The sequence below is a fragment of the Bombus huntii genome, chromosome 5, assembly GCF_024542735.1.
Source record: "Bombus huntii isolate Logan2020A chromosome 5, iyBomHunt1.1, whole genome shotgun sequence".
Lineage (NCBI taxonomy): Eukaryota > Metazoa > Arthropoda > Insecta > Hymenoptera > Apidae > Bombus > Bombus huntii.
Window position 1 is genome coordinate 6,630,092 of NC_066242.1, and position 25,455 is coordinate 6,655,546.

Below are 25,455 nucleotides of genomic sequence, written 5' to 3' on the forward strand. Positions count from 1 at the left end.
AATAATATCAGTAATATCACCCTACATTATGTAGCTGCGCTAAACTCGGTCAAGGCATTAGAAACAATATTTAGGAATAGTATCGAATACCTCATGCGAATAGTCGACGTTTCTAGGGAGATGGTCACTTATTTATTATAACGATTTTAAGATCGAGAAAAATGTGTAAACGTTGTATTTTTCCATGTAGCATTTGAAGCTTACAATCATTGCTAATTGAATCTTTGTTATTTATTTTGTAATCTGCAAATAAATAATTTTCGTACAGAACATGTTTTTAGATTATGAAACTGTACATGCGTATTTCATTCGTGAATTGTAGATAGAAGTCTCTAAAATTTCGTGATTTTTAGTTTTCACTCTACATTTCAATTGGCATCTCATCTTTACTATAGCTAAACTAACAATAGATATATGTATACTGAAAGTATTCGAGAAGAGAAATATATACAGTCAAACAAGATAAGATAAAAATAAGATAAAAGATAAAAATCGAGAAAGAAGATGGAATTAAAAGATTACTAAAAATGTTAGTTTCGTGATTGTTAATTTGCGTCCCACATCTGAATTGGTATAACAGGGTTACTACAATGAAACTAACAATAAATACTTGTACATATCGTACACACCGGAAATAATTATTAGAAGCAACATATAGGATTGTACAAGATTATAATAAAGAAAGAGGAATAAACTATAAAAGTAATGTAGAAAACTGTAATAGATAGTATAGAATAATTTTCATTTTTAGAGAAATAGCAACAAAATAAATTTATCTTTTTTGTCGTATATATAGAGTTATCGAATCTCCATGGTATTTTCACAGGATCCAAATATATAGTACGTTAGATTTTAGTGCTCGTTCCCTACCGCCACGCCGCGCTGCGTGCTTTATACGCGTCCTTAGTCGCAATTATCTTAATTAGAGTTCGTTTATGGGCGACGACAATCACTCGTTTTGTCGGTGAAAAATTGCTCTTTCCTCTTTGCTTTCTGACTGAACCGCTTTACGAGCATCGTCCATAATAAATCTTGGCGAGCTTCTCGTCACCTGTGGCCTGCTCAACAAACCGTGACCGTCACTTGAACTCGATCGCGTTCTGCGCTGCACGAGGGCCACCTTTCTGAACAAAATCGAGGTTAGTCTCTTTTAAACCTTATAACCATTTTGTTCACTCTTTTGAGACAAACTTCTGATGCAAACAAGATTTTCTCATCAATTCAAAATTGATACTTTTTTGAGGAATTGAACTCTGCTCTTTGAATATTATCTGAAAATAAATTGATAAATTGATGCTTTAAAACCAAATTTTGTATTAAAACGATTTCATATTAAATTAAAACGAAATGTATGTAATATACAAAAATATATGAAATATTCGAAATAAAGTACTTGTTATAATATTTAATTCGCGAAACAAATTAGAATTTAGAATTTATATATTTATTTATATTAATTCAAAGAAATATGAATTTATATTAAAATTCATAGTCTAACTGCAAGATATTTTTCTTCCTATTTTGAGAAAGTTAATTCCTATTCTCTTATGTGTTATCAATAAAATTTGAGCTATTATAAGTCCTGATTTATCTTTTATTTCTTTGAGAAAGGCTCAATATATAACTTCTTTTTTGGTATTGTTCTAGTTAAATTTTTTTTTTTTTTTAGATTTGTTTAAATTTATTTAAAAGAAAGGTCTAATTATAAAGATACGGGAATTATTACTTTTTCATCATTTATTTTTAATATAGTATAATAACTCGTTAATGAAAGTTAAATGAAGTTTCACTTTCGAAATCTATCATTAACAAAATTATTATCTGGTCCAATAATTCGTCGATTACCTTTTAATTCTATGTATTAACACACCTTTCAGTATTTTCCAATCAAACATCGTAGACCATACATAATTATACGTCTCTAATATTATCCATCTTCTACAGTACTGAGCAATATACCTGGCCTATTTAAAGTGGTAAAACTTTCAATGTTGCACAATTCCTAATATCCTATTGCTTTCTGACCGTAAACGATCATCTGACCAGGATGTGTTACCACTGCTAAACAGCGTTACCTCCAGCATCTTTCAGAAATCAAATTATTGTTGTTCTCACTGTCGTCCTCTTGTAAAAAGTTACGTAAAGTCGTACGACCAAACCGACCGTGGTGTATTCAGATAAGTGAGTTCAAATATTCATGAAACCATAAACTCCACTTGATAAACGTATTCTAACTTTATATCTTTCTCTGTTTTATATGATAAACATAATTTTAATTACTTGATCCATGAATTTAAACTATAATGACCTACATTCTTCTACACATACAGTATCATTCGTTACAATAAGCATTATTTAAATTTTTCTAGAAAAATTGTCTGAATTTTGTAGAACACACGTAAATATTTTATTCAATTTTTGTAATAAAAGATCTATGAATCTTATACATTGTTTAAGATAATAATTTCATTTTTATAATTGTCTTACACAATTTTTATTAGGATATCACATAAATAACATGTCAATTTATCAAGTTTATAGCCCTCCTTTCTGTTTGTTTGGTTGATGCAATAAAACCGTTCATAGCAGTGGTCCCCTAATTGTTTTGAGCAGTGTATAATAACCATCCTCTAAATTATTCTGTATTGTATAGTCAGAGCAACCATATTAATAAAAAATTCTTGCTCAAAAAATATTAGTTATGAATTCAAAATATTGTTAGAAATTGTTAAATTCCTATTTTGAATTTACTAAACTTATTAAATTCTTATTAAAACTTTCCGAAAATTAAATATCATTATTCTAATAGAATAAAATGAATTTTATATAATATCGACAATAGGTATATATATTAATTCAAAATATTTTTATTGGAAATTGTATCTGTATTCTAGACTCTAGAAAGTAAATAAAACTTTAAGTTTGATCTATGTTTTCTAATAGAACATTGAGTATTTTCTTTGTACGATCAGTGTAAATTGAACCTTTCTGACGAAAATCCTTGAAACTCAGCTCGTAGCGTCTTCTAGTATACACTTTACATAAGTAAGTACTTTCACGAGAAGAAAAGAGCAGGGGCCGATCACAGGAACTGTACTCTTAAACCTTGTCAAACCGGTTTTCACGTCTGGTGTCCGGTTGAGAACCGCTGCAGGTCAATCGTGTCAATTGTGACGAATGTATGTCGACTCTGCTCGCGTCTGGTCCTTGTAATTTCTCAGACCTAAACTGTATAATCCACATTGTACGTGTAACATGTGTGCGACAACGTGGATAAAATACTAATGAAAATTCTGCGCCTATTAAGTGTTTTGTTTCGTGTACTTATTCGTTCTTCTAACACTTAGAGAATATCTCGATATTTTAGTTCAATTTAGCATTCAGAGCATCATTATACATTTTTTTTTCTTTTTATTATTTAATTTGTACTTTACAATTTGTCCAGCTGAACATTTAGTTAAATTATTATAAATTGTCAGAGAATTATTCTTTTAATGTTAGAGGATTCGTTATCATTAAAAAATTATTCTTTCGTGAGTAGAGAATTCGTTATATAAAAATTGTTTTTTATGACTACCACAAGAGGTAAATGCATTTTAAAAAAACGTATATTTTAAAACTTTAATTTTTATATCATTTTACAGATATCATTTTTTATTTATTTTATGACAAGAAAATTGATAGTTACTAATTTCTAAGGCCAAAAGCATTGTAATGATTAGATATATACATATGTATGTTCAGTATGTTAATTTATAATATACGCAGGAGCTTTGCCTTCTTATTTTGTCAATTGCTCCTTTTTATGGCAGTTTTTTACAAGACCAGCATGTCTTATATTATTTCATTAGTGTAATGCAAAGAAAAGAATTTTAGTGTGTTGTTTTCTCTATTATTTTTGAGTTAAACTTTACTGCTATTAATTTATCAAAATATACAGGGTGTTTCATTTAACTGGAAACGGTAGAATATCTCACGAGGGATTAAAATTATCAAAAAAATGTTTTAACAAAAATTGTTCGATTCGAAGGAAGGCATCATATGGTGTAGATTATTTTTTTGTAGGTCAAGTAGTGGGGAAGATTTTAAGATCAATTTCATTTTTTTAAACGGAACTATATATTTTTTAATATATTAATCGATCCAACTCGGCGTTCTCTATGCAAAGGTATTAACCCATTTATGTTGAAAAATTATTAGTTTAGCAGGTATTTTAACTTTAATTTGTCAAATTTAACGTGTGAAAAACGAAGACAATGTAAACACAAGAATACCACTTCGCACCTTTCCTCATATTGACCAATTAAAGTTAGAATATCTAGTTTATTTAGAATAGTTTTATTCTTTGGAAAGTGTACGTAGAAAATTGTCGTTCTAAATAACGCAAGGCAAGTGAAAATGATTGGTAACCAAGGATACAGCGGATAGTTATCTATATACGTACCTAGATAGAAAGGAGGAAAGGCTGAGACTTATAAGGGCAGACTTGGTCACGTTAGTCTCAACCAGCCAATGCAATGTGTAAATACCTTACTCGATGGTTGTACGTTAACCTCATTAGCCATGCACACGTGGTCTCTGAATTCCATGGTTTATTCTCTGACCACGCCAATACGAAAGACATACATAGAATAAAGTTTAAGTCTCGATACAACAGCACCGTTGTTTATTCATGACTTTTAACGTCGTTTCGAATAACTGAACGAGTACAGCATAGTGTTATACGTACCGTTTGTCCCCAAGGTTTACTGAGATTGATGTCTACAAATGAATGTTACTTTTATGTGTTAGTGTAAAAATGACGTAAGTGTAAATGAAGTAACTTATTGCCATGGCACGAAATTAAATATAAATTAAATATTAAAATATAAAGTACAAAATACATATACTTTTACAGATAAATACAGGTACAGTTTCATGGACTATTCCAATATCTAACAAAGAATAAAGATGCTAGAAAAATATTAACAAATCTCTTGGAAGTGTAATTCTCGAAGCATATTAATAATTTTCATTTCACATTTTTGATTCGATTTTACGTTCATATTAAAACCACTTCATTCTTGATTTTGCAACCCTAATTACAGAGTATGTACTTTCTATAAATCTCATTTAATTCAAATAATCATCTAAAGAATGATGCGACTTTAATAAAGTCTATATATATATATAAATTTTATATGCGAATAATTAGGAATTCCACAAAGGTTCTAAGTTAAAATTCTGCGAATATTCTTAGACAAGGCGTCACCTGCTGTCTGGATATTTTTTCGTACAAAACGTGTATATTTTTGACTGAGATATATCAGTTGGTCATTTAAAGTTCCGTCACGAACGGAACAATGTAAGTAGTAAGTATCGGACGAAATACGAAATGCATTCGTATTTCTTCTGCCTCTTTTGCCTCTTGCCTCTGGAACGCTTCCAGAATATTTTACCTGCTGCCACCAATGAAGGAAGACTTATGTGTTCGCAGATAATGTGCATTATGGAAAATTGCAATATTAATTATTTTTGTTCTAACTTACGTCTCGTGATGTATCAATATGTATAGCTGCCTATATTCAGAACTTTATTTACTTTCTTCGATTGAAAATAGAAAAAAAGATAATACTAATTATATTAAAACTAAAATACACTTACTTTTCTTATATACGTGGAATCGAGAGTGTAACAAAGAAAAAGATAACTTTAGAAACGTTATGAATAACTTGGGAAATATCTCGAAATGAGTAAATTGAATATTAAAACTACATCATAAGATACCTCGTTTCTGCATACTTCTATAATTGCGCATTAAGGAATTGATAATTTAAATGTAATAAATACACGATACAGATCTTATCGTTGAGTTTTAAACGCAATAAGAAATTAGGAGAAAATTTGACGGAAAGAAATTCCACTACAGAAGTATGCAAATGCAGTCCCATTATTTATCTATGATAGTATGTAACTAAGCTAACGAGGAAAGTTCATAATATTTCCGTTTATTAATTTAGCTCAAATTTGATATATGCATATACATACATATTAATGTGTACCATATACGTATGTATAACATTCATGTGCTATTTTATTTAAAATTCGTGTTTTACTGATTTACTACTTTATTTAAATTCAACAACATTTTATTCCACCTTGTACAAACAGAATATTATTTTATTTTATTATAGATATTGATAATTTGATCATTTTTCAATCTTACTGAAAAAAGCATTTTTCTTAAGTTCTGTTGTCTCTCGTGTTAGATTAAGGGAGCCCTCAGACGTTCAATATATATTGTCAATATTTCAAGGTTCTCAACATCATTGGACGTATAAAAGGAGCCTCAGACGATCGATACACATTGCCAATATAATATTGATAATGTTTCATATATTTCTAATATTTCATAATATAACATAACCTAAAATTGGCACTATTTCAACAAGTTTTTCGAAACACGTGCTACTCATACTAATGAATAAAATTTAAATATGAAAATATATCTCATCTTAAAAGTCACTTCCTAACCTATACTTTTTCTCCCTCTGGTTTCTTCATTGATAATGCTAAAATAGTGACTGTATAAGAGATTTTTCTCACTCGATATCGTTAAACGAACACTATCTCGATACCGGATGTGTTTTCAATAAATATTGAACATATTAAAAAAATCTGGTTCGTCAATAAGTATTAACGATATATATTGTAAATATTTATTGACAAACCGTAATGATGTTAAAAACCTTGAAATATTGACAATGTTTGTAATCTCTTTAATTATAAATCATAAAATAAATTTTCGAGATTTTTATTTTATAATTAGATCAAAAGAAATTAGGTTCCTTCAAATAGAGTAACGTTCTATTCTATCTTTATAAATTGCGAAAAATGAAATATATAGTGATTTATTTGAAGAGTCATAAAATCTCCCCTTAGTTGATCTACTTTTCCATTTCTTTCTTGGTTAGAAGAATCTTACGCTTAATCATTCTCTAAAGTGTAAATAAGTTCAAGAGACTAGATAACATTGTATGTATTTCGAAAATGGTAGGCCAGAAAACAGAGGCTATTTTATAAGAGTTTCGTGGCCATTCCCTGTCACAAAATTCGAACTCTCTCCTTTACTTTTGTTCCACAATAAAACTCCTATCGCACAGCCAAGAATTCCTTTGAACTGACTAACGATAGTGACAAGTCCTACAAGCTTGTATGAGTATATAATAAATCTGCCGCCTCGTGAGTCAGTATCTGACACGTTTTGAAAGTCCATGAACGTGTACCCAGTACCCACATTGTAGTAGAAGGGAATCAGCGATATCTTACAGCTCATGGCAGATCATTTGTTGCGGTATTTCATCACATCTCTATAAAAGTTGCAATGGTAAGTTGTAATGTAGAGAATGCTTCGATATTATTGGTTTCATCAGAGAATCAAAGAACATGAGAAAAACATGATGCGTGTATTTTTAGCTAAATATAATAAAAAACACAACAATAAAAGATAGAGAAAAATAACTGAGAGAATATGAAAAGTGCAGATATATTATGGAACGTAATTTTATCTTGAAAATAATACATTAAAATAATTTTATGCTTCTCGTGCAGGATTCTCGTAGAAACGTTGCTTAAAATGCCAAATAAACTCGTTATTCCAGTATATCGGAGTTTTTATACTTTCTACTCCTATATCACTGTTCAGTGTGCCTTATACGATTTTTTGAAATATTTTTATAATCTTAAAATTGTTAACCTCTAAATGAAAAATTACAGACCATATTTAATGTATTAATAGATATACGCTAATAATTATTTACATGCGCCTGAATCATAGACATATTACATAAGACAATTAATATGTACATTCTTTCTTCAGAATCTTATTTCTTCTTATTTTATGACGCGTTTATTATCGTTATCGTCGCTATCGACGTATGTTACAGAATGTTGTATAAAAGAGAAAGAGATTAGAATTTAAAAATAATTGTAATATCACATCATGCAGTTACACCAAGTATAAATTATTTAAAAAGGATTTTGTAAAATTGTCATTATCATGTTTCATTACTTTAAGAGAAGAAGTAAAGAAGAAGTAAGTCGAAGAAGTAAAGGAACAAAACGTTAAATGTAAAAGTATCTGTAGTTCCTGGAAATAATCAAATACCACCGCGAGGCACAATATACAAATGGTTTAAATGGAAGAAAATATAAAAAAATTTTGAAAGTTTGTACAGAATAAAACATTTCAAACATTTTCATTGTTGTAATACTACGTACATAAAGTAAGTAAGTAAAGTAAGCGAAATCATTTATTATTGACACTCGTGTTGATAGAATATAAAATTTACAATACGTAATTACTAGATTGCGGATTTTTATGGAATTTAGAGGAAGTTGAAGGTAAAAAACCGTATAAAATACCCAAAGTGCTCTTATATCATAATACTCTTTGTGACATTTAATAGATAAGACAAATTTTTAGCTAGGTCCTATTCTTTTAATTTTATCTATGCAAGTATGAATTTGCATACAAATCCGCAGTCTAGTAATTACAATACGTAGAACATGCAGTAGAGAATATACATGTAAAAGTAGTTAACAGAATACATTGCATCAAGTGCACGCGTGTCACGATCATCAAAGAACCTTCCTGGTATGCTCCTCTTTTCTACGGTGTGCAGTCGTCATTTCCTGGTTGTGAGAGAGAACATAATGGACCGTGTTCCGGTCGCGATGACTCTTCCTCCCACGCAAAAGGAACGAACAAAGATCTCGCAATCTGATTTTCCAGCTTATATCTCTTGATCCAATACACACAATCGTTTGATCGTATTTAACTCCTTTATGTTTAGTTTGCATAATGTTTATTATGTATAATCACACCATGAGTGACACTGCTTCGTTCTTTTTATTTTATTTGCATGTTTAAGGCTGTTCTAAAGGATTATTGGTACCTACGTTGATTTATAGGAATTTATTTTCTTAAAACCTGCCTTCCTTTTATTTATCACTATATAATAAATAAAATTATTATTTATATATAGGTATATCTTTCTTATTTAATTATTAGGTATAATATAATTTTTTAACATTTACTTAGTATTACTCGTAACAAAAGATAAATAAATAAACAATTAACTAAATATATAAATAGAGATATTAAATATATTTTACATTAAAATATTTGAATTATTCCAGAATGATTTTATACGGCATGTTGTAACATCATTAATATTTATTAATTAATTTAATAACGAAATGACATTTAAGAAGAGATTGTGGCAAATTAAATATTACACTTTTGTCATATTTTACTCTTTCCTGTAATCTGTAAAATGTCGAGATATTATTGTTAGTTTATATGGTTCGTTAATAGCTGATTCAATTGCCATATTTCTTGCTGATAAACGTTCAAATATTTCCTAAACGTTAGGTCTCGATAACGAGTTAACAGTTGTCGGGTAATCAGTTTCTTCAATTGAAATGTTGATGATACAGTCGTCCATCGATATCTACGTTACGACATATGATAATTTTTTTTAGCTTTACTGTTAGGATATTTAAATTTCAATCTCTTAAACGTAAGTGAAAAATTGAAAACAATTGGTACAATAAATGACGCAATGTCTACTGTGTTTGCAGTTTCCATGAAATTTTGTTTCCTGTATTTACTTTGAAATGATTCATTAATCTTCTACATTGACTGTTCCTAAGAAAACAAGATTTATGATTTCCAAGACAAATCGGAACGAAGTCGTTACCAGTTAACCAATAGAACGATAATAATTTGCAAGCTACTTTTTATCGAGTAATAGAAAATTGTAGAAAATTAGTACCTTGACATGAATAGGAATTCAAATTATACAGTACTAGTGAAAGTCTGATCGACATTGACTCTCTAACAGACAAATTTATTTAGTATTAACACATGATATTACAATAATAAAATGTATTATGAATTTATTTTAAACGAAAGAAGATGCAGAATAAAATACTCTCATGAATAAGTAAAGCGTAGGTGTTTATGCATTTATGAAAAATTTATACATGCAAAAACGTATATAATATGCAAAAGTATAGCATCCGTTATTCAATTTAATATTACGTGAAACAAATGTCTGCTTGGATTCAGCTTTATATATACAGGCGTTTTTAATGCAAACTTCGATCTCTTTTTATAGCTTGAAAACGATACTTCAACCGATATTTTTGCATGCCAACTTTCCTCTTTGTTTCATTGCCTATGATCGATCCTCCTTCCTTAACATTTTATGTACATTGCAATAATTGTAAATAAGGTGAGAATGTAAAAAGAAGAGAAGATAAGGTAAGACTTATTTCTAAGTTCATTGCAAAGTTCAATGTATTTACATATTTATCTATGATACGTTCTATGTACGGACTATCTCGAAGGTGACGTTATTAAATATGTAAACGTAAATGCTCTGATTCGACAGGAATACCGTGTTACAAAGTCAATAAACCTCTTCAACTACAGTTTAATAATCTCGACTGTTGTCGACCAGCTAAAGGGGTCAGATCAATATAGTCTGAGTACCTGCATACAAGTATCAGTGCATACAAATATGTAAGTATTCTTGAGACACAACGATGAGTATGAGCTATTTGAAAGATACTCGCGAATTATTAAGTGATCTAAACTTTTGCCATCCTGACACAATTATTTATAATTGTATTATGATAAATGTAATAACTCAATTATAATTGTCAAATGCATATTGAGGTCCCCAGTTTTGGAGGAGCCAGTGTTTTATCTCGTTCCCTAAGAGAAAAGTTTCTTACGGTCGATATGAATCTTGCGTGGTTTCCGGCGCCCCCAAGCGTCGATTGATACGTTAAAAGTGGCGCCGTAGTTTTACCATTCTCGAAACCATCTTGTAAGTGGTATAAAATTGGTTAAAGCGGTATAAGTTCCTACTCGTGGTATACTTCAGATGGATCTAGAGTACGGGCGTAGATTATTTATTAAGTAGATATATCGAATCAAAACACAGAGATAACAAGACAAGACGAGACAATAAGAATAAAATAAAAGTAGATTCGTTAACACTAACCGTATCGGCGCTTTACATATAACTATTCTTGCCGTAACTGGTCATTTGATTAGAATTTCGTCCGTCTGAACGCATTTTGTATGTTTTTCAATAACTTCCTCATTGAACTTGTGGACATATTCAGGGATAAAACAAAATACAAAACCAATGTACTGAATATTATGAGATTTGTTCGCTCCTTATCGTATTTCATTTTTCGTATGCTTCTGTCTGTACTTTGTAACTCTCAAAATGATACCGTATTTAGATTTCATTTAGCATAGAGCAGCGGTTTCCAACCATTATGCTACTACGCCTCGCCGAAAAAAAATTTTTTTCGCGTCTCCATACCATTTATTTTTTAATAGATGTAATAATATAGATGCCTTTTAAATAATAAAAACTTTATTACAAAAAAAACTGAAAACTACAATTAGCAGAATAATAATAAGGTTTTGCCATAACATATACGTACATGTATATTTATTTTTATATTAAATTATTTGTTTCTAGATGTTATGGTACGAAAATTAATATTTTATTAAAAGCTTTTGGCGCTTTCCCTGGTCCGCGCCTCCCAGGTTGAAAACCGCTGCTATAGAGAACTCATTATGAAGGGAGTATATTCTTGAGAAGTATTTCTTGAGAGCATCCGATAAGATTCTGTTGTGTTTGAGTGTTACCTGACATGAACTCTGTTCAAGTGCTTACGACGAAGTCAAATACATACCGCATTCAGATGTATGCAACTGGTTAGATCTTACTTGAGTTCAGAGCTAAGGTCCCAGGCAGAGAACTTTAGAAAAAGATGTAAATTTGTCAATTGGTCAAATGGTCGATCGCGATAAACGAATCAGGCGATGAATTTTTTTTAGTAAAAAAAGGAAGCAAAAAAAGAATTGAGAAATTGATTAATCAAGTAATATGAGAATTTACGTAAAGTTAGATGATAAAAAAAAAGAAATAACGATGAATGTACAATTTTAAATTAAGGTTAGGTTATTTAATTAGGTAACCTAGCAAGTTTAGTGTTAAATTTCGGTGCAACAAAGTAAAACTTGCATTTACAAGATTACTAACTACTGAAAGGAACTGGTTAGAAAGCAGGTGTAAAGGTGAGTAGATTGTCTTTTCTCTAAGATAAATGTTTGTACTTGAAAATGTAGCTTTATTCGCACGGAAAGAACAATGGTGAACAACGAATTTCATATACGCAATCTGGCATTCCCTGAAGTGATGTAACATAGCGAAACGAACTGATTCGAGAACCGCAGTTGGTTTGAACAATGACGTAACCCTCAAAATAAAGCGACATAGTAACAAGAAACGATACATGATATTTACAATGGAAATTTACATATTAACATCGAATTAAAATAAATTAAATTATCCGGCGTTCGTTTAACGTGTACCAATTTTGTATTTATTTATAATGTTACTTTTACTAAATCTGCAACAGCTAAAAGATTCACAACTCGAATACTCTTGTACTTAGTTTGCATTGAACAATATTACAAATAAACAGTATTTCTTCTTGTCATAGCAAAATATATAAATATGATATATATTGTATAACGATAACTATCATTAAATCTAATTCGCATGTATCACGTTTGTACCATCAACTCGTAATACAAGTATATCTTCATATTATAATATAAGGCACCAGGTTAAAGACATGGAAAATTTAAAAATTAATCCTAAATTCAATATACTGTCATTAAAATGCAAGCTCCTCTACGCTTCTACATAATCAAATCATTCCATAAGTAATATGAGAGTTCTATTGCATTGATATAACAATAGCTTTTTTTGGTAATTTGACTTCTTTAATTTTCCTCCAGTTTGTCTGAGTCAGTTTTCTTGTGAATCATTTGGAATTATCATATTACTCATAAGATGATATCAGTAAGATAAGACTGAAACTCAGCTAGTTAACGGTTTCTCTTCGCTAAAGAGATGAGGTTGAATCTGGCGTCTTTCTTGCAGGTCCTCGGCAAGTTTCTGCAACAATTCCTTGAACACGTAGTTATCTAGGTTCTTCGCTATATAATAAAGAAACACCCAGTCTCCGTAGTGGCATTCGTTAGTAACTGCCAACACGTTCCACGGATTATATCTGCCGGGACAAGCCATGGAGAAGACCAACTTGTTGAATGTTACGCTCCTGATCACATGAGAAAATTTGTTAGATAACATTAAATAAATTAAACTTGTGCTAATAAAACTAATAAAAATGTTAAAAAGCGTTAAATAATATTCGAAATAATTCTAATATTCTAAGAAAACAAGAAAAGGAACAGAAAATATTCCATCGTCTATTTTCGGAAGCATATCAAAGCTATACACTGAAATTTAGAAAAATCAAAAAAACTGAATTATTTCACATTTTTCTTAAATTATGTAATATATATTCAATCGTAAATAACTTGCTTTCCTCCGAAATTAAAGATACAACGAAAACTTGCTGTCTATTTTCTAATTAGTCGTCGTCATTACTCTAATTGTATTATCAATTACAGAAGATAAAATAATAATTGCATATCATAGTCTAGCTAAAGTTTTCACATTACATTATTGTTGCCAATTTAACAGAACTGAAGTCAATGGTACGAGTTCGAAGAATCGAGATTCTAAGAAAGGCAACGGTCGATAAACCGTAGAATAGGTATAGGCAATAAATAGTAGTAACCTGGCGTGCAAGACCATAGTCAGTAACCTCCAAAGCAGTCCTAAACCGGTTATCACCGACAGAATGATATACCAATACCAAAGGAAGATATAGATCTTCTCGTTAACGATGTTCAACGCCATGACACATAGCGCATCGTGGTTTTGTATAGTACCCGATGGACCAAATTTGTGGAAAGTGCATTTCGTCACCTGAAACATTTATTCGGAAGGAATTTTTATTTAAACAACAACAGATTTTCTACTAAAAAGTCCAAAGTTTTAGTTCTAATTCTTTGATATTAACTACGTTTGAATTAATCGTTGTAATGATCTTTAAAAAACTTTGTTCTTTTTATACATAATATATTTACGAAATAGATAAAAATTTCGTAATAATTCCAACTATTTAAAGTCTTCTCCATTGTTTAGATAATTTACCATACGAGCAGCTATGTGTGATAATTTACTATACGAGTGAACTTTCGTTAATCCTAAACGAATCGTCTACAGTCACTTTGGACTAACGTTGTTAACTAAGTGAACTAACGCCAATATTCAACCAACTGAGTAATTCGCCGTCTAAAATAGATACGATAATTCGGTGCAGCAATTGATTTCATTGTGTTACGTATGAATTCCTTTTATCGCGACTTAGCTCACTTTTACTCTCAATGTCTCGTACTATATGTATTATACAAAACAGTGTGAAATTTCATTAGCATCATAACGAGACACGGTTTGTATCTCATTACAATCCTAATAACAAAGTTTTAAAAAATACTGTGTAACATATGTAATGTATTCGTAAAAGTTCTCCAAACTAAGCCGTTCAAATACTTTCGTCAATCACTGTTCACATAAATGTAAATTCTACCAAATGTCCAAATCGGATAAATTGTGAATGTAAACTAAATAACAAAAAAAAAAAAAAAACATAAATGTAGAATGGGAATAGAGTTCTTAATATTGCATTGTACTGGGAAACATACTTTAGGAAAGACGATGTCGAGCGCGTCGACTTCCCCATCCAAGCCATTGCGCGCTACAGCTTGGCCAAGACCGAGGAAAGCACCGCCGAGGAACCAATCGGTTAAATAAATTTGCATGAGGACGTTGATGAAGTTGAGAACCTCGCAGAGGCCCATGTAGTATGCCCACGGTCGATTCAAATGGATACGGTTCAGAAAAGCATGTCGAATTTGACGTATTTTCTCGTCACGGTCATGTATTGACGGAACGGTTATACCGTTCTCAGTTGTCAAAGGCGTCTCACGCAAAGCCAACGACGCCATGTGTAGCCCAGATACCAACACTTTTAACCGACCTCCTGGACCAATCAATTTATTCGTTTAATTAATATCTCTTTCATTTTTTGTATTCCTTTCTTTTATTCGTTTAATTCCGTAACAATGAGCTACCGTAAAAAGATAGGATAATCATGTTATTATAAATATTTTTTAAGTATTCACATTCAATCAGCGTATACATCGCATGCATATAATTTTAATTTTCCTTAACAAGTAAAGCGCATAAAGTACCCCGTAAAGTATTGTATATGATAAAAGTAATTATATACGTATTTGGAACATTTATATTTATATAGGTATTCCATTTTGTTTTTTATATATATTATATTATACGTATATTATATCCCAAGATTATTGTAGAAATATTCTACTTTTATATTCTATTATATACAATATATAGAACAAACTAATTTACACGTGTCATTTATTAAAATAAATTGAAATTAGAAAATAATTACAGTAAAGATCTCCATCGTTTAAATATGTAATTGTGTAATTTAAATATGTAATATGTATGTATGTAAAAAGTTATATATATTATATATATATAACTTATATATATATATAACTTTAACTATATAAGAGAAAGTCAGATGACTGAAGGTTATGTACTATGCGTGCGAAGGTATGCAGGATGGGTTGGTAGATATTATAGCGGGACTGACCTTCAACATTCCGCCACAGGTAGTGAGGCGCGTAAAAGAAGAGCGCCTGAAAAAACAGAACGAAGGGCACCCACTGGTAGTAAGCATGGTGCACCAGGGAGTCTTCTTTGGTCGCTGGTCCCACGCCAGGATGCGGGATTTCGCCTAACAACACCGGTGTTGCGTTCAAGTGTTTCGACTGTAAAATTCGTACTATTGTATTATTTGTAAGGTCTCTAATTTAGCAAAGTCAAAAAGAAAAGAGAAGGGCATGTATAACAATATAATGCAAATTTGGAAATATTATTTGGCCTTGAACTGTGGAAAATTATTTTTATTCATCAATTATTAATAATAGAAGTACACCTCTTCTAGGCTTTTTGTAAAGATGATACAATGCACTAAAATTTGAAAGAGTTTTATCGAAGATGATTACATTCATTGTTTAATTACATAATAATACTTTAACTAATTTTTTACTTTAAGTAATTATTTAAGTAATTTTTGCATTTTTCTGATAGATATTTTATATAGTATAAGCTATTACAAGGGAATATAAATTCTAATGTACTTTAATATTTTAATATTCTTGTTACAAATTATATGTTAAACAAAATTCGAAAATTTGACGAAGATCCAAGTATTAGAAATTAATTAGGGTTAATCTGATCGTATTAAAAAAATAGTTTAAAGAAGACAATAAGTGAATAAATGGAATCTAGTGTATTAGTATTAATATTTACCACAGTGTAAGTAGACGTAAAAAAGCAGTAGGTGTTGATTACTTTCAGTACATCATCGCTCATTCCATGTCCACCGATACACCTTATCGATAAAACATAACATCAAATATGGTTATTTATTTCATTAGCGTCTCTAATTGACCTTAATATTTAATCTGTGGGTCACGGAGTTCTATGACTTTAAATTTGCGGGTAAAGTTTTATGCAATGAATAATTAAACAAATGTCTGTGAAAAAATGCAAATCTAACAAATTTTATTAAGAATATATTTCTTATCAAGAAAAATAATTATTTGTTCAGTTTCAGGTATCTAATGTTTTATCATAAAAATAATATTAATGCACTAATTCAAATAATCTTCTCTCATGTAAAAAATTCTTTCTCGATAAATGGAAAACGTACAATTTTCAGTGAGCGATGAATGGTTCAACTATCGATTCGTCTTCATTCGATAAATATTTTCTATTTTAGTCCTTCCGAAAATATATAAAAGGCAACAAAATTCTACACACAAATATATAACGCTTCTGTCTGTAACTAATAGAGACAGGCAGTTTATTAGTTTCGCAATTTAATCGAATATTATCGAGGCCTTCTTAAACGGAGAACAGAACCAATATCTCAATTTTAGTATGTACTAGTTGATAAGACTAACAGGGAAGACGAATGAATGGGAATCCAATAACTAGAAATATACTGAAATACTGTGAGATATTTTCACATTTTATTAACAATATTACAACATTACCTGATATGTTCTCCGATAAATTGTTTAGCTGTCACCATCAACGTACTGGCCAAGAGTATCAAAAACGTGACTCTGTAGTGTAGCTTGAAAACTAATCATATTCAACAATTAATAATTTCATCAAAAAAGGAAGAAACGAAGAATAAGGAAAACATTCAAGGTGACTTTATATAAATTAAATAAGACAAGGACGAAGACGAGCGATAATAATAAACTAAAACAAACGAATAGATTTTTATGCATTTACGGAGAATATAAAGCGAATACACGTAGGACGTACATAATATGTAAAAATATGTAAAATATTGAAAATAGAGTAAAAGTAAGAGCAGGTTAGAGTTCTTCGGTATCATTCATAAAATTACAAATTTTAATAAATAACTCCAGTCTATCAGTCAAGGAATCATTCAAAATTACAGATATTAAAACAGATATGTTTCAACTTTCTTTTCGCGAAGCTATGAAATATCTCTGTGTCACGATTCTTATTACCCATATTATCAATGGCCACTGTGTCCTGTGAAATCTTCAACTTGACATGGTCCTTGAGGACCGAAAACGTAGCTAAAACGGTTGCCATCTGTACAGGAAATCCTCAATCACTTTGAATCGCAATCTTTCATTCGTTTTCGCCGAAAATTCTTTGTTGATTGGCTATTCAGCCCTTTAGTAGCCTTAGCTACTTCCGGACTTACGGCATCTACTTCTATTTCAAATTTCCCTCTCTGTTCACCAAGAACAGTACGATATACGAAACATATACGAAAAATAGCAGAAAAGAACCGGAAGAAGAACTTAAGATCGTGCAAAAGACTTTCCACAATACCAATGAAATGTTGATCGAATTCAGACTGAACTTTCAATGCTGGTAAATCTTATTTTCTCTTATCAGCTACGATTGCGCAGTGGAATCATGACAAGGTTTCAGGAAACTTGTAAACTCGTAACCATACTTTCAAGAAGGTGCGAGTTATTATTGTTGCTGAACCACTTGTTCGCTTAGATAAGGTTAGATAACATCGAGCTAGAATGAGCGATTCAACGCAGCACAATCATAATCATTTCATGGAGAATCATTTCATGTCGTCCCTGATTGATCGATCGATCAACCCGGTTGATCCTTTTAATGAAATAAATACTTGATGCTTGTTCTTGACTTGAAGTATTGAAGGCAAAAATGAACCAAGCCACATTTTCCCTAAATGTCTGTTCCAACAAGCAGTATCAATCGTACGAAAGTGAGCGAATTCATTATTTCCAAATGAAATCCAGATAACGTAACTAAATCAAACGTCACTGACGACGAATTTTTCAGTCTGCTGAGTATTCGAGTTAGCTGACTTATGCTCCCAATGCATCATTTAAGAAACTATTGAAAGTAGATCATTTCTCTGGCTTTGATTCGAGGAAATTTTCATATACCTTTTGACCTTTACTTCGCCGTTTCCAATGATAAAGCATTTCGTGCAACCGAGAAGAATTTTTTTTTTTTATTTATTTATTTGTATTTTACAATTTGTCCAGTAGGACATTTGGTAAAATATTATAGCGGTATACTAATATAACATGTGGCTACCCCCAGCGGGGTACTATCATCGTGTTTGTTAGGTCATGTCCTTTGTGAGATCTGTTAGGTGTCACCGAGAAGAATGTAGAGTAGTCAAAGATTTCTCTGTGCATTATCCTAGCGGATCCTCGGTAAGTCTCCTTATTACGGTGAAACACCTGATGGATTTCTCCAGATTTATATAACGATAACGTCACCGGGATTATTATGAAATTTATCAAAATTTACAATGAAAATTGTGTCTGAAAAGAGAAACAGTTTATGATAGAATTACTCAAAGAAACGTGGTAGTATTTAGATAGGATGAAATGTTTCCAAACCGTGAACATTTGCCAAGGTTTATTTAAACAGATATAACGAACAGAATGCAAGAATTTTATTATTTAGGAAGTCTTCCAGTTTGAAATATGAGAAATGATGACATTTATTGATCTTCTGACAGTACTTTGCCGTTAGTAAATTATTTATTAACTTTTTATTGTATTATATATGAAATATAAGTTTCTTCGCTTGAAAAAATTGTTGTGTAGTTTATTATATGATATTGAACTTTATCGCGTTAGAGAATAACCGCTTGAATTAACGATATTTTAAATTTGGTGATTAATCTGCCTCTTAAAATTACTTTTACGATAGGACAGAAAAACGAAACTTATATTGAGACTTTATTTCGACAAATGTAAATGTAGATGTAAAGTGATTAAAATTACACAATGTTCCCTAGGACATTGTAAATAATGTACACATTTTGCACTATTTAATGAGACATCTGCATACTTTTATGTAAGAATAATGTCGCGACAATAATCACAACATTTAAACAGCTGCTACAAATACGATAGTACGACCGTATAGAACCCTTAATAATCGTTGATCTGGATGACTGTCGCGTTATTTATCGATAAAAATTACGGAACAAATCTTCCTTAATCTATATCAAACTGGTGATTTCACGGTAATCACGTTGAAATTGCGTCGAATACAATCGCGATGATTAATTGTATTTTATCGCGAGTTTTACTCTATTCAGAAACACGACCGTGAGATACAAAAGCTTATCATCGTGTACTAGAGGATCTAACGTAGGTACGATTCAGTGATTTCAATTCAACTTTTGTGCGAAACTTTTCCACGAAACGCCACTATATTCGGAGGAATGCAAATAGTTAATTCTTCGATAAATTTTAATAATCGTTATTTGGTAATTAAATAAATGTTATTTGGTAATTTGTTATTAGATAAACGTTGTTCTATTGTAATTGAAATCCTAGGTTTCGTTGAAAATCCAGTCCAAAGTATACTTCCTTCGTAATATTCTAAGTCCAAAATCCACAAAGGATCCTAAAAAATATCACTGAAACAACTCGGAACATAATCTGAGAAAACGTAGGAACGACAAAAGATAGCAATATTTAGAGAAGAAAATTCGAATGCAACGTGTAAAGCTGACAGGGGAACGGATGAAAAAACGTCCAAAATTAGGAAGATACGCCAGAGGAGATAGGAAAGGTAAATGGAAGGGAGGGGAAAAAAGGGAAAGACCAAATAAGATAAGGAGATGAGAGGGAACAAGTTTGAGGTGGAAGAAGAGTAAAGTTGCAAGGGAAAGAGAAACGGCGAACAAGAAAGACACGAACAAAGAGGTGGGAGGGATAGAATGTCGAAGGTAGGACTTTGACCGGCCGTTGCCCCTGATGCAGTCGCCTCCAGCCAGCAAACTCAACGGATCCTGCAAAGAAAATTCTGTCCTCTGACTTCTCCATTCGTACATGTTACTTATTTACACGCATTATACATTCAGTTCCATCGTTCTTGGCCTGTTTGTTACTGTCTGCTTGGCTGTTCATTTGTAGCATACAAAAGCCATAAATCAGTTACAATGTAATTTCTAATTACTGCTTACATAATTCAGTTTCATTTTTTTCATGCAAAGATCGATTCATAACGAGCGATAATAAATGTTGCCTTGCTTTTTGTAACCTTTTAATCCTCTTTTTCTTTACATATGTATTTAGATCGTTGAATACATAGAGAAGGAATTTAATGGAAATACAATTCTTACACTGGTTGATTCTTTATGTCTTAATATAAACGTGATTTAATAATGATCGAAAATTAGTAAAGAATTGTTTCTCAAAGCTTCTCGCTAATTATTTCTGTAACGTCATAAACAATGATTTTCTGTATCTTAGTATTTCCATTCAATGTTATCAACACTATTTTTATTTCGAATATTTAATGATTACACCTCGAATGTTTACCGTCACACTAATTGTGTGTCCTACCTGAAGATAGCGAACATGGATTCCCTTTTTTTTATAATCATCTTTTCGTAATACCTGGATCATATTGTTTTTGTTCTGGCAGCTGAACAAAGACATTGTTTCACGTTTTGCTGCATTCTTATTTATTATGAATACGTGACCATATGATATATACAATACCACCATTTTACACATTTTTGTACTGCTCAATATTACAGACATTTTAAGAAACAAAGTCATATTGGAAAATATTTTCGTAATGTCTGATCTTTTGATATTGAATCAAATTCTTCGAAATTAATTTACCATTAAATTTACTTATAAAATTTGCTGTAAAAAGTGATTAAGAAAATAACCGGAGGATAAATCTAGGATGACCCGCGGACACAAGATAATGGCTCAATTTTACGTTAAGGATGAGATTTAAATTACTAATCGGCAAAATGAGAATAATCTTCGTGTCCCCTGATACAATAACGCGAACAGAGGGAACCGAAATTAGTTGGACCTCGAGCGTCGAGGTCCGTTTCCATGATCGTCAATCCCGAAGCAGTGTACATGCATGTGCAACGAACCCTCTGGAGATCGCATAGTTTTAATAAATTCCATCGATAGGGATCATGCAGGGTCATGAAAGCTTAATCGAAGGTCGTAGTGGAACGATATTTCTATTAGCGAAATACCATGATACATTTCTAGTTTGAAATTTCTATTATTAAATCGAAATTTTATATCATCCCAAGAGATTAATTTTTACGATTCAATTTTTCCACTTTATTTAACTTTGCAATCAATTTAAGCTATTATTAAAATATAATTAGAAAATTAGATATTTCGCAGAATTATCCTAGGATTAGTAATTCATAAAGTGTAAATATTTCTGTTATTCACTCCGTATTAGTTACAATTTTTCAAATTATTCCTCTTTACGTATAGTAAATAAAACTAGTCATAAAACTACGAAAATACAAAGCTGTACTTAATCCCTATATAATATATAGCATTTAACTGATCTACGTTTATCAGTACATAGCAAGATAATACAAACTCCATTCGATCCTTACATATAATAGTAAGATAACCAACGGACGCGTTGGACAACTTTGGACGCGTTAAATTAGTCGAATTATTTTTTAATTACTTAACGTTGTTTATTCAATTATTCCACGTTTTTCAAAAACATATTCGTATGTCATACAGAAATTGCGCTATGGCGGTTATTAATTATCTTTATTGAAAAAATTAATAGTAAACGACAAGCTAATTGTGAGATATAAGTCTTATAAACCGAACAATTAATTAAAATTACCGCTATCTTTAACACACGAGTTCCTTTTCACCGTGAACGACTTTACTTACCCATCATAACCTATAGCATAAAATTAATTAAAGCATTATACGTGGGTAATCTCGACGGAAGGAGGCGCGATCCTGAAATTCAGGAATCATGGAAAGCATTGATTACTCGCTGACGTTTTATTTGTTTAATCCCATAGAACATTTTTACGAAAATATAGGATTATTCTGGCAGTACATTGTCGATCCTCGAAGAAACATGATGAGAACGCATATATATGTCAAAAGAAAGTTAATTCACAAAGTGTGCGCTGTTCCTGTAATAGAAAATTTTATAAAAACACATTTTTTTGTCGCAACAGCGTTAACATACATTTTTCGTCTTACTATAGTAAGTAGTAACTATCATTATCAACGAGTAAAGAACAGGATATTAATAATAGGGAAAAAAATAACATATCAATTGTCATTACTAATCAATTATCACTCGTTCTTCCAGCAAGTCAACTAGCTGGGATCTTTATAATTCTATATATATATATATATAATATATATTTTTCTTCATATATAATAATTGTTTCTCATATCTTATCGCTTCTACAGGCACGAGGAAGCACGTGCATACAACGTACATGTATGATTATAGTAGATATACATATTACGTTCCTGCACTAAGCAGCATGGACATTCATTAGAATAGAACAATGCACCGACACTATTACTATCTACGAATGCGATTCCATCACTCATTACACCATATGCGTATGAAATAGGCACTTTTCTTTCTTCCTCCCGATTATTTTATAATAACAATTTCAACGCTAATCTCTACTACTCTCGTAGACTTATCGTATTTAACACGTTCCGTGCCACGTAAGCTTAAAAGGCAAAGTTGTTTTTCCACATGAAAATTGAAGGGCAAGCATCTATCGTGCGTTAGAGTAATATCCATTAGAGGAAAACAGAGATTTTACTGATACGCTAATACATATTAATAGTTTGTACGTTCTTATTAAGCAATTTTGTTGTGCGTTTAATAGCTTTAATTTATTAATTATCATCGATGACTAATAAGCTATGTAGAAAGGAACATGTTAATTAGTTACAGCCTTTGGAGTACTCTTGGTTCCTCGAGGAAGTTTGATCGAATACTCGGCGTCCAAAGGCACTGGAACTAAAACATAGCTTCTCAGCGTCTTTTGATTCTTCAAATTCCAGTGAGTTATCATAAACGATTTAATGTATTTCGACAAGAAAAGAAGTAAATTGCAGAACTTTTTTCTTACCCTCAACTTCTCTGAATCAGGAAATTAAATATATGTCTGTGTATATGTGTGCGTGAGAAGATAACGACTATGATTATTAAAATTATCAATATAAAAAAAGTAAACGGGAGTAAACTGACGGTTTATAAAGAAAAGGAACAAACACCTCTGGGGAGATATTATGCGAACGAAATTAATCAAAATCGAAAAGGGAACACTGGCATGAAAAGCAAGAGAGAAGGAAGTATATATATAACATATTTATATGAATAATATATATACATATATGTATATATATGTGTATATATATAATATATATATGTAATAAGTGTAATGAGAGAAAGTTCTAAATTCTATTCACGTGTACAATCCTAAATATGATAGATACAAAATACAAAAATCACGATGATGTGGAGTGTTTCGATTACTTGGCAGTCTTACTTTGAGCATGGATCCCTCAAGAAGAATTACATATTACTACATTTGACAATGAGAATTGGTATGTGAAAAACGATTATCTGAGCTCTCAAGCTCGCGCGCACGTTTTCCATTTCTTCCCTTTTAAATTCTTACCAGCTAAACGTACGTTATCTTTATTGTCTTTTATTTCTTCTTAAAATAGTCTTTTTCTCGCGTCTATTCCTTTTTTTCTTTAGAATTTCACTTAGGTCGCATATAAAGGACGGTATTACAATAATTCCGACAGTAACGACAATTTTAAGGTAGTAGTTTCAAACGTTTCAAATAGGAGAAACGGAAATGATGGACGAGCAAAAGTAACACTAAGAAAGGATGGAGAAAAAGAAATCTACGTATGTTCATCGATGAAAGTCTGTAGACTTTTTTTGACGCTTCTTCTTTTCTTTCTTTTGGTCCCTCCATGTATAGTAAAATATATATATATATATAAATGTATATAACATTCTAATTATCGCAATGAGTTAAAAGTATTAATAGAGAAAAAGCAAGCGAAAATAAACGTTCAAAGGAAATTTTTCGTTACAGCATTTTTTCTTTCTAAACTACCCGTCTGCATGGCTGCCCTTCTCCCTCTCACTCGATCTCATTCACTCTTCTCTCTCTCGTGCGTGCTCTTTCCCTCTTTTTCTCCTCTTCTCATTTATTTCGGACTCCCTCTTTCTATATATATATATAATATAAATTTATATATATTCTCTATTTTATAAGATATTCTACAATGTACAAGATGTACGCCTACGATATGAGAAAATAATAATACGGTAAGCAGAAAAATTACATTTCTAGGAAGACGAAGCGACGCGTCGTTCGATTCTCGAACGAAGAGTGGGGTCGATGAGGGACCATTTAATCTTCGCGACAAACCTGCACAACCCGACTTTTCGATTTCTCCTTCTCTCGTGCATTGTTTCATCCAACAATAAGAGAAAAAAAGAAAATAACAAAGAATAATGGAAGGACGCATCCATTCGAAGTAAATAAAAAAAAGCAAAGGCGCTTGTTCTAAAAGAAAAAAAAGAAGACAAAAAGAGATGAAATGGAAAAAAAATGCCGAGAAAAGGAGAATGGCAAGAGAAATGAAAATGTCGTGTCGTCTCCCATTTTATATCACACAATCGAAGTTTCTCTCTACAAAGCCTCCATGTCTCGGAGCAATTTAATACTTGTAAGCTCTTTCTCCCTCTATCTCGCATGTGTATAGGTATATAGCTATATATGCGCGTGTGTGTATGTACGATATGTATAATATATATACACACACATATACATCCTCGTTATATTTGTGCTACCAATGCTTGTAGATTTATCGAGCGATATCGACCGAGCAGATGGGAAACATTATTTTCGCGAATAAAAACGATGACGTTAGAAAAATGAAAGCAAATATAAGGTATTCGTCTTATTGTTTCTTAATATCGATAACGATATCAC

General features: G+C 31.2%; 1 protein-coding gene across 1 annotated transcript; it reads right to left on the reverse strand.

The window, feature by feature from the left end:
* Positions 1-1,670: 1,670 nt before the first annotated feature.
* On the reverse strand, positions 1,671-22,303 carry LOC126865399 (innexin inx7-like). Its single transcript, XM_050617853.1, has 9 exons — positions 17,645-22,303; positions 17,153-17,243; positions 16,404-16,485; positions 15,682-15,859; positions 14,699-15,036; positions 13,729-13,919; positions 12,191-13,203; positions 10,786-11,832; positions 1,671-9,878 (listed from the first exon to the last, which is right to left on the reverse strand). The coding sequence occupies exons 1-7, from the start codon at positions 17,730-17,732 to the stop codon at positions 12,963-12,965; spliced, it is 1,209 nt and encodes a 402-aa protein (XP_050473810.1). The 5' UTR covers positions 17,733-22,303; the 3' UTR covers positions 1,671-9,878; positions 10,786-11,832; positions 12,191-12,962.
* Positions 22,304-25,455: the final 3,152 nt, after the last annotated feature.

Coding starts and splice junctions, on each gene's coding strand:
- LOC126865399 (XM_050617853.1), bottom strand. CDS start 17,732: ATGGCAACCGTTTTAGCTACGTTTTCGGTCCTCAAGGACCATGTCAAG. Junction 15,037..15,681: donor CCTGTGGCGGAATGTTGAAG/GTCAGTCCCGCT, acceptor TGATTGGTCCAG/GAGGTCGGTTAAAAGTGTTG. Junction 13,204..13,728: donor ACTATGGTCTTGCACGCCAG/GTTACTACTATT, acceptor TCATGTGATCAG/GAGCGTAACATTCAACAAGT.